General features: G+C 37.0%; 1 protein-coding gene across 4 annotated transcripts in view; it reads left to right on the plus strand.

Moving 5' to 3' along the window:
* LOC103558047 (zinc finger protein 709-like) overlaps positions 1–9,487 on the plus strand; it is a 38,977-nt gene extending 29,490 nt beyond the window's left edge. For all 4 annotated transcript variants that reach the window (XM_070625426.1, XM_008530844.2, XM_070625425.1 and 1 more), the window contains 3 exons: positions 6,406–6,532; positions 6,727–6,799; positions 7,192–9,487. In XM_070625426.1, the coding sequence (XP_070481527.1) occupies positions 6,499–6,532; positions 6,727–6,799; positions 7,192–8,809 (1,725 nt within the window). In that variant the 5' untranslated portion in view covers positions 6,406–6,498 and the 3' untranslated portion in view covers positions 8,810–9,487. The remainder of the gene's footprint in view (positions 1–6,405; positions 6,533–6,726; positions 6,800–7,191) is intronic.
* The last annotated feature ends 260 nt before the right edge of the window (positions 9,488–9,747 follow it).

Raw genomic sequence — 9,747 nt, forward strand, 5'->3', positions numbered from 1 at the left:
AAGAGCAATTGTTTTAGAGAGAAAGAAGAGACAGGAAAATGCAGCCAGTAGGTGGCAAGATTGCAGAGGGCTCACCAGTTCCCCTAAATAACTCCGCTGCTGCCCCCACATCTATTACCAGAAAGATCCTGACCCTCTGGGTGAGAATGGAGGACACCCAGAGTCTGAGTTTGGCACAACAAAGGGATTAGTTCAAAACCAACTTAGGCCTGGGTTCCTTACACTCTGTAAAGCAACCACTTGTCATGGAGGAGCCCTCTGACCCTGACGGCAGTGATGTGAGTCTCTCAGAGGAGGACCTTAAGTTGTCCATAGGCTTCTGATGCAAATAACTGCCCCACATCCCACACTATATGTCATTAGAGCTGCTATTATCACCAGGTACTGAGATCTCTTGAAAATAGAGGCTCTCATAAGCACTGAGCATGTGACCCTCTACCGAGGTGCCTATTATGTCTTTGGCCCTGGGGACAGCCTCATAATATGATAGAGGCTAACCTTGGCCCTGCAGATTATGCCACCTGCAGGAGGGGCAGGGCCTTTCTTCAGTTGTTAAAAGCCGTGAGGGTGATGGAGGAGGTCAGCCATCTCCCAGACACCTTGGTTCCTGGGGTAGTTCCGTGGGATTACCTGAATGCACAGCACTGGGGAGTGCATGGACTTTGAGGACAACAATACACCTTCGTACGTGATGGAGCTCAGTGGAGAGTTGCTGCTCTTTAACCCATAATTGGGACATCCCTGATGAAGAACTAAACCCAGGTGTCGCAAGAGCTAACCAAACATCAGGCAGTCATCTAACTACTGGCCAAAAATTGGCCTCATCTGCATATGTTCATAACCTCTTGGTTGGTTGTCTGAGAGATGCCTGTTTGTGGTAAAAGAACTATAGGAATCTCTTGACTCAGAGATACCCAATATAGAAATCCAGGAAACACTTTTCTGTACATTACTAGGTCTACAATACAAGGACTCACCAGGACACTCATTATCCATCTTGGAGTTCTGACACTACTGATAGTGACCATGGTGCTTCTCAGAGGATACAGTGCTGTGCTCCCCAACAAGGCATTCGATGGAAGTTTCCCCTCCCTCATGGGTCTCAGGCTCATAGAGCACCAGACTGGCTTGTTGAGATCAGTTGAATGACAGATGTCCTGTTTCACTTATCAGGGGTGAATTGTAATGCATCTGTCTTCATCTTGTTTTGGAAAGACTTCAGTTCTTTTAGAGCAGTTGTTTACAGAAAAAATTGATCAGAATTTACAGAGAGTTCCCACAATAACCCTTCTCTCTGCCTCCACACAGTTTGCACTATTTTTCACATTTTGTATTACTGTGGTACATTAGTTACAATTTCCAAACCATATTGATGCGTTACAGTGCACAGTGCACATTAGCATTGATTCTGTGTTGTACAACATGTGGGTTTTGGCAAATGTATAATAACGTGGACCCATCTTTTCTGTATCATGGAGTGTAGTTTCGCTTCCCTGAAACTCCCATGTGCTCCGCCTGTTGAGTCATCCCTCCCTCCAACCTCCAAACCCTTCACAACCAAAGGTCTTTCTACTGGCTCATGCTTTTGTCTTTTCCAGAATGTCATATACTTGGAATCATACACTGCATAGCCTTGTCACATTGGCTTCTTTCCCTTAGCAGTATGCTTTTAAGGTGCCTCCATGTGTTTTCATGGCTTGATACCTCATTTCTTTTATCACTGAACAGTATTTCATTGTATGGAGGCACCACTCATTCTCTATTCAACACTTGAAGGACATCTTGTTTAAAATTCTCTCTCTTGCCAATTATGAATAAAGTACCTATAAACACTCATATGTCAGTTTTGTGTGAACATAAAGTTTCAACTTATTTGGAAGAATACCAAGGAACCATACTGCTGGATCTTACTCTCTGTACCAGCAATGTATTTTGTTTTGAGAGAAACCCCCCGTTTTCCGCTGTGGCATACGAAATTCCATTTCCATTTCCACCAGCAATGAATGAGGATTACCTGTAGCTTTGCATCTTTACCAATATTTGGTGTTGTGAGTGTTTTGAGTTTTAACCCATTTAATAAGATTTTAATGATACCTCGTTGTTTTATTTGCAATTTCCCAATGACATTTGAAGAGGAGCATGTTTTCATATTGCTTTCTTCCCATCTATGTATGGTCTTCGGTGAGCTGTCTGATCAGATTTTTTTCCCTGTTTTTAAATTGGGTTGTTTGTCTTCTGAGTGTTGAATTTTAAGAGTTCTTTGGACATTTCAAATACCACTCATTTTTCTGATGTTTTACGAAGATTTTCTCTTATTCTGTAAATTATGTTTTTATTCTCTTAACACTCTTTCTCAGAGCAGGAGTTTTTCATTTTAATGAAGTAAATTTTTTGTTTTTTTCTTTTGTGGACCTTCCTTTTTGATTTTGTATCTAAAAAGTCATCTCCAAACCCAGTGTCATCTAGATTTTCTCCGCTGTTATCTTCCAGGAGTGTATTCCTTTGGCATTTTACATTTAGATCTGTGATGAGTTTTGACTTAATTTTTGTGAAAGATGTAAGGCCTGTGTCTACATTTGTTGTGTGTGTTTGTATGTGGATATCCATTTCCACCACCGTCTGTTTAGAAGACTTTCTTTTCCATTTGAATTGCCTTCCCTTCTTTGTCAAAGATCGGTTGACTCTATTTGTGTGTGTCTCTAAGGAAATGAATTCACTCACATATCCTTCAACCTTGCTATACGCTCATTAATTCCAGGATGTGTTGTAAATTCTTTCAGAGGTTTCACAGAGACAATCATGCCATATGGATCAGATGTTATACATTTAGCTACAGGGTTCATAAAGATGTTGTTTCTTAAGTAGAAGTTCCCTGCTATTAGTTGTTTTTTTATCATAAGTGGATGTTGTATTTTATCAAATCCTTTTTTTATTTTCATTTTCCCCTCCTTTCCTTTCTGATATTAGTGATTTCCATCTTCCCTTTTTTCTTTATCTTGACTAGAGGCTTATCAATTTTATTAGTCTGTCAAAAAAACAGGCTTTTTTTGTTTTAATTTTCTCTGGTGATTTCCACAATGATATTAATTTATTTTCTAATTTTTATTATTTCTTTTTTGTGGTTACTTTGGGTTTAATTTGCTGTTGATTTTCTTGTTTCCTAAGGTAGATGTTTACATTATTGTTTATGGATCTTTGGTTTTCCAGTATATTTGTTCCATGACATAAATTTCCCCCTAGGCACTGTTTTTGCTGCATCCAGGAACCTTTGGTATGTTGTGTTTTGATTTCATTTTGTTCAAAATGAGGTTTTATTTTTCTTGAGACTTCTTTGTTGATCCTATGTATTATTTAGTAGTGTGCTGTTGAATCTCCACATATATGGGGTTTTTCCAGCTATCGTGTTGTTATTGAGTTCTAGATGAATGTCTAGGTGGTGTGAGAGCATATTTTGTATGATTTCTGTTCTTTCTGATTTGTTAAGGTGTGCTTTATATCCCACAGTGTGGTTTATCTTGCTGAATCTTCCACATGAACTTGAGAAAAGTGTATATTCTGCTGTTGTGTGTGAGTATTCCATAGATTACAATGAAATTCAGTTGTTCCACAGTGCTGTTCAGGTCACCTCTGTCTTCCTCTTTTCCTGCCTCCTGGAATTTATAATCCGTGATCAGAAGGTGTTGAGTTCTACATCTATACTACTGGATTCATCTATTTCTCCTTGTATTCTATCAGTTCTTGCCTCATGTGTTTTGCCCCTCTCTTGTTATGCATGTACACACTAAGGGTTGCTGTGCCTTCCGGGAGAATAGACCCCTCTATCTACTGATAGATGCCTCTCTCCATCTCTGAATTTTCCTTGGTTTGGAATCCACATCGTCTATAATTTGTATACCCAGGGCAGATTTCTTTTGATCAGCATTGGTATGGTATAATTTTCTCCATCCCTTTACCTTTCATCTATCTATGTCTTTATTTTTAAGTGGGGTTTCTTGTAGACAAGATATGATTGTGGTTTTTGAAATCTGATGTTACTGTATGTTTCAGTTGTATTGAGACTATTGATGACTAAAATTGTTATTGATATAGCTGGATTAATATTTACCCAATTTTTTAGTGTTTTCTATTTTTTGCCCTTGATTTTTGTTTCTTTTTGTCTTCCATCTTTTTTCTACCTTCTCCTGTTGAAATTGAGCATTTTCTCTGATTGTTTTTTTCTCCTCTTTTAACATATCACTTACACATTTTAGAAAGGAATTTTTTGATGATTGCCCTTGAGTATTCAGCATACATTTATAAGTAACCCACCTTCTCTCCCAAATAACAGTATACCACTTCTCTGTGTGCAAGTACCTCATAACACATTCTTCCCAATTTCCCCATCCATGTCCCTTGTCACATTGCTATCATTTATATCACTTGTACATAAGGTTCGCATTACCAAATATATTGTTGCTAATATTATTTTAAAGTCATCTGTTACATTAATTATAAGAAATATAAATGATATTTTACTTTAATTTTTTCTTTTTCTAATCCTCTACCTTTATTATTTACATTCTTTCTAAGTTTTTGAAAATTTCATTCAATGTAGGTGTACTCATGACAAATTTCCTCAATTTTTGTCTCAGAAAATCCTTATTTCTCCTTTGTTTTTGAAGGATAATTTTGCTTGACAGAGAATTCTAGGAGACTTTTTTTTATTTTCAAAACTTTAAATATTTCACTCTACCCTGTTCTTGCCTGCATGGTTTTTGAAGAACTCCAATTTATTTCAAATCTGTTTCTTAATACGTAAAGTGTGTTTCTTCTCTGGTGTTTCTCAATACATTCTCGGTCTTTAATTTTTCTCTATTTTGAATATGATATTCTTGGTCATGCCCTTTTGTAATTTATCATGTTTAGTGTCCTCTGAGCTTCCTGGATGTGCAGTTACCAGCTCTCATTAATTTTAGGATATTTTGGTGATTAATACTTCGCTTCTTTCTTCTGTTTCTTTCTGTCTTCCTTTTACTTCAGATATTCGCATTATGTATATTTGAAACTTTCTGTTAAAGAGAGTTGTCATAAATTTCATGGAAATTGTCTTCTTTTTGTTCTTGCATTGGACTCTCGTTGAAATAGGTTTTATGTTTAGTACAGGCCTTGATGAAAACAGAATATCTGAGACATATTCCAAAATGCCATTTTTTTCCTTTTCCCTAATTTTGGAGACACTGGTTTGCCCTAGGACCTGAAGCCTCTCATGCATCTAAGAAGAGTTGTTTATTTCTAGTTTGTTCATTTTTCTTCTCGTGAGATCAAGAATGAGAGCTTCTAAGTTCCTTAAGTGCAGGATCAGAAGTTGGCAGGGCGTCATCTAGAGTGGCTGGATGGGAAACACTTCCTCTTGAAGTTCAGGAATGGAGATTCTTTTTTTGGAGGAAAACACTAATCAATCCTTCACATTTTTTATAATCATGGGCAAATTGACCATCAAAGCTTTGTGGACGTCAGTGAACTCCCATGCAATCTGCAGCTCTTAACCTGTTCCTCAAGGGCAGCAAGGCCCAGGGTACATTGTTAGCAACTGACTGGAAAGAGCTCTTATGGCACATTATTATCTCACTATGTGTTCTAAAAATTGGTTCGAAGTAGCCTTGAGGCACATGAGTATAGAGATCTTATGGTCTAAGTTGTCATGCCTTCTTCCTTGTTTCTGAGCTCTAAGTTCCAAATAATGTTCTAGCCCCGTCTAATCATGTAGAGAAAAGAACTGAGTCTATGATAAATTTTACTCAAATTAAAAGTGATACTTCCCCACAAGAATATTTACATTCAGCCAGCTGCATCTGCTTACTTACTTGTAATGATTTCCTGGAGTACTTAAAACAATGTGGCCAGCTGTGCTTTGTTAAAAGTTTGATTTCTACAGGTCTCCTGGACTTTCCGTTTGGTGATGGGAGTAGACAAAAAAGCTTCCACTTCTTCACTATGTCATTATCCATTGAAATCTCATGCACATTTTATCCTCTGCCTTATGAAGTGCTGTAACTTGTGGGTAAGAAGGAAGAAGATGAAGGAATTTTTCTCATAAGGAATCATTAGTCTTAAAATGATACTTGTTTCATCTGTATGACATTTCTGTCATTTCCCAAGATACTCTGGACCCTGCTGTTACAGAGAAATATGATGTAATGTGATAACAGTAAAAATGTGTAAATAATTTCCATTTTGTGGTGTTGAGGATGCTGTTAAATTGATAAGGAAGTATGTACAGAAAAGCAGTGAGTTTTTGATGATCACAAAATAGAATAAATATTTAGCGATGACAGAATCATACGTAACCTTCCTACAAATGGAATATAGATCTCCAGTGCTGTCAGTCTTATTCATCCTGCTCTGCACGTATTTCTGATATTTTAGGACTCAGTAGCCATTGAGGATGTGGCTGTGAGCTTCACCCCAGAGGAGTGGGCTTTACTGGATTCTTCACAGAAGAAACTCTACAGAGAAGTGATGTGGGAAACCTTCAAGAACCTTGAATCAATAGGTAAGAATGAGGATATTTCTTCACTTTGTCAATTAGAAAACAAGTGTTTCTCACCCATCAACATTGTTTGAAGATGTAGAATGTGGAAAGGAGGGGATGTTGGTAAATAAATTAGAAATGGTCATGGCTCATTATGGACTTAGAATCTGAGAATTTTTCTATCATTACTAATATCTTTGGTGTCACCTTTTCAGTCTGCATTTCAGGACGAACAAGGGAAATTCTTCGTATTGAAGATCAGTACAAAAACCAGGAGAGAAAGCTAAGGTAAGTCACACTCACAATAGAAAGCAGTGTCTCAGGTGAGAATCCTGGTAAGTATGAAATTTTAGAAAGAAAGAAAGAAAACAAATAACCTTTGCTTCAGGTTTAGCTATTCTTAGAAAATGTTCATAAAACATACCTTCTGAAATGTAATATAGAGGTTCAGCTTTTAGAAAATAATTCACTTGGACAAAGTATTAATAAACCCTATATAGGAATATCACTGTTTGGATAATAGGAAGGGTGAAGGCCTCTTGCAAAGCATTCAGTGTATTCAATTTCAAAGAATTCAGATAAGACGGAAAACCTAAACTTTTCCTATAAATCATAATAAATATAACAAATATAATAACATTATAAAGAAATCATTAATAATTTGCTCCTCATTTTTACAGAAATCACATGGTAGAGAGAGACTGTGAAAGTGAAGAGGGCGGTGAATGTGGAGAAAACTTCAGCCGTATTCCAAATCTCAATCTGAACAAGAAAACTACTGCAGCAAAACCATGCAAATGCAGTGCATGTGGAAAAGTCTTCGGGCATCATTCATCCCTTAGTAGGCATGTTAGATGTCACACTGAACACACACATGACTATCAAAAATATGGAGAGAAGCCATATAAATGTAAGGAATGTGGGAAAGCCTTCACTTTTCCCAGTGTTCTTCAAAGACATGAAAGAACTCATACTGGAGAGAAACCTTATGAATGTAAAAAATGCAGTAAAGCCTTCAGTAGATTCAGTTCTCTTCAAAGACATGAAGGAACTCATACTGGAGAGAAACACTATGAATGTAAAAAATGCAGTAAAGCCTTCAGGTCTTCCAGTTATCTTCAAATACATGAAAGAATTCATACTGGAGAGAAACCCTACGTATGTAAAGAATGTGGGAAAGCCTTTACATCTCTTTCAAGTCTTCAGTCACACATGATCTTTCACACTGGAGATGGACCTTATAAATGTAAGGAATGTGAGAAAGTATTCATTTCTCCCAGTGCGTTGCAAAAACATGAAAAGAGGCACACTGGAGAGAAACCCTATGAATGTAAAGAATGTAGGAAAGCCTTCAGTTCTGTTAAAGGTTTCCAAATACATGAAAGAAATCATACTGGAGAGAAACCATATGAATGTAAAAAATGTAGTAAAGCATTTAGTTGTCTTAGTACTCTTCAAACACATGAGAGACACCACACTGGAGAGAAACCCTTTGAATGTAAGGAATGTGGGAAAGCCTTTATTGCTCTCACAAACCTTCGATTACACATGGTCACTCACACTGGAGATGGACCTTATAAATGCAAGAAATGTGAGAAAGTATTCATTTATCCCAGTTCATTCCGAATACATGAAAGAAGTCACACTGGAGAGAAACCCTATGAATGTAAAGAATGTGGGAAAGCCTTCAGTTTGTACACTAACTTAAAAATACACCAAAGAACTCACACAGAGAGAACATCCCATGTATGTAAGGAATGTGGTAAGGCTTTTATTTCTCTTCAAGCTCTCCAAATACATGAAAGAAATCACACTGGGGAGAAACCCTATGAATGCAAACAATGCAGTAAGGCGTTCAGTAGACTCAGTTCTCTTCGAAGACATGAAGGAACTCATCCTGGAGACAAACCCTATGAATGTAAAAAATGCAGTAAAGCCTTCACTTCCTCCAGGTCTCTTCAAATACATGAAAGAATTCATACTGGAGAGAAACCCTATAAATGTAAGGAATGTGGGAGAATCTTTACTGCTCCCTCAAGTCTTCGATCACACATGATCTTTCACACTGGAGATGGACCTTATAATTGTAAGGAATGTGAGAAAGCATTCATTTCTCCCAGATCATTTCAAAGACATGAAAGAACTCACTCTGGAGAGAAACCCTATAAATGTAAAAAATGCAATAAAGCATTCACTTCTTCCAGTTCTCTTCAACTACATGAAAGAACTCATACTGGAGAGAAACCCTGTGAATGTCAGGAAAATCTGAAAGCCTTTATTTCTCATGAAAACTTTTGAGGATATGCAAGAATGACACTAGAGGAAAAACCATATAAATGTAAAGAATGTAGGAAAGCCTTTTGTCATCTGAGTTCTTTCTGAGGGATGGAAGGGTTCACTTGACAAAAACCTCTTGAATGTAGATACCATGGGAAAGATTTCAGTTGGCCGACATCCTTCTATGTGAAATCCCCACCAAAAAGAAATATAAATGTAAGTCATGTGAGAAAGCTTGATGGAAATTAATTTGTATAATATTCTAGAAAACTTTCAACATGAAAGAGTTGTTATAAAAGTTGTAAATATATTGTGCTTAGCAAGCCTCTTAAACTGCAACAATGGATTCTAGATTTCTACTAATTACTTTCAGAAATGAATATTGAGGTGAGATAATTTTGCAAGTCATCTTTCATCTTAGAGTACTTTTTCCTTAAATCAGTTAATAATATTTTCTCTTTAATTTTTTTAATAATGTTTTAATTGTTCTGTGTTAAGGGACCATTGAAAAATGATAGTTTCTGTTTGTTGGAATTTTCTTACTGGCTTTGCATTGCCATCCTGGAAATGCCTAATCCATTGTATATATTGTTCCTTTCTTAGAGAAAGGTCCTGTTTTGGGGTGGTGGGTATAGCTGCCTTCTTTTGTTTTCTGTACTGTTCAACAGTTGGAATAAATTTTTATGTATGGCAAGTTTATCAGAGCATACTTTCCTGTGAAGTATTATTTTCATATTTGGGTTCAGTAAAACCATGGAGTTGTTCCCATTTAGAGAAGTACGTGCCTTCATCTGCACTGTTCTAGCTCATCCTGAGTGTATTCTGTAGGTAGAGTGACATCTATGTGAGTGCACTGTGATCTCCCAGTGGAAACACCACAAAGAGCTATGGGTGTTTAGAGGGAATTTTCTAAGGAATAATTGAGGTGAGCTCCAGAAAGAGGGTATCAATTTGAGTAA

This window comes from Equus przewalskii, chromosome 6 (genome assembly GCF_037783145.1).
Source record: "Equus przewalskii isolate Varuska chromosome 6, EquPr2, whole genome shotgun sequence".
NCBI lineage: Eukaryota > Metazoa > Chordata > Mammalia > Perissodactyla > Equidae > Equus > Equus przewalskii.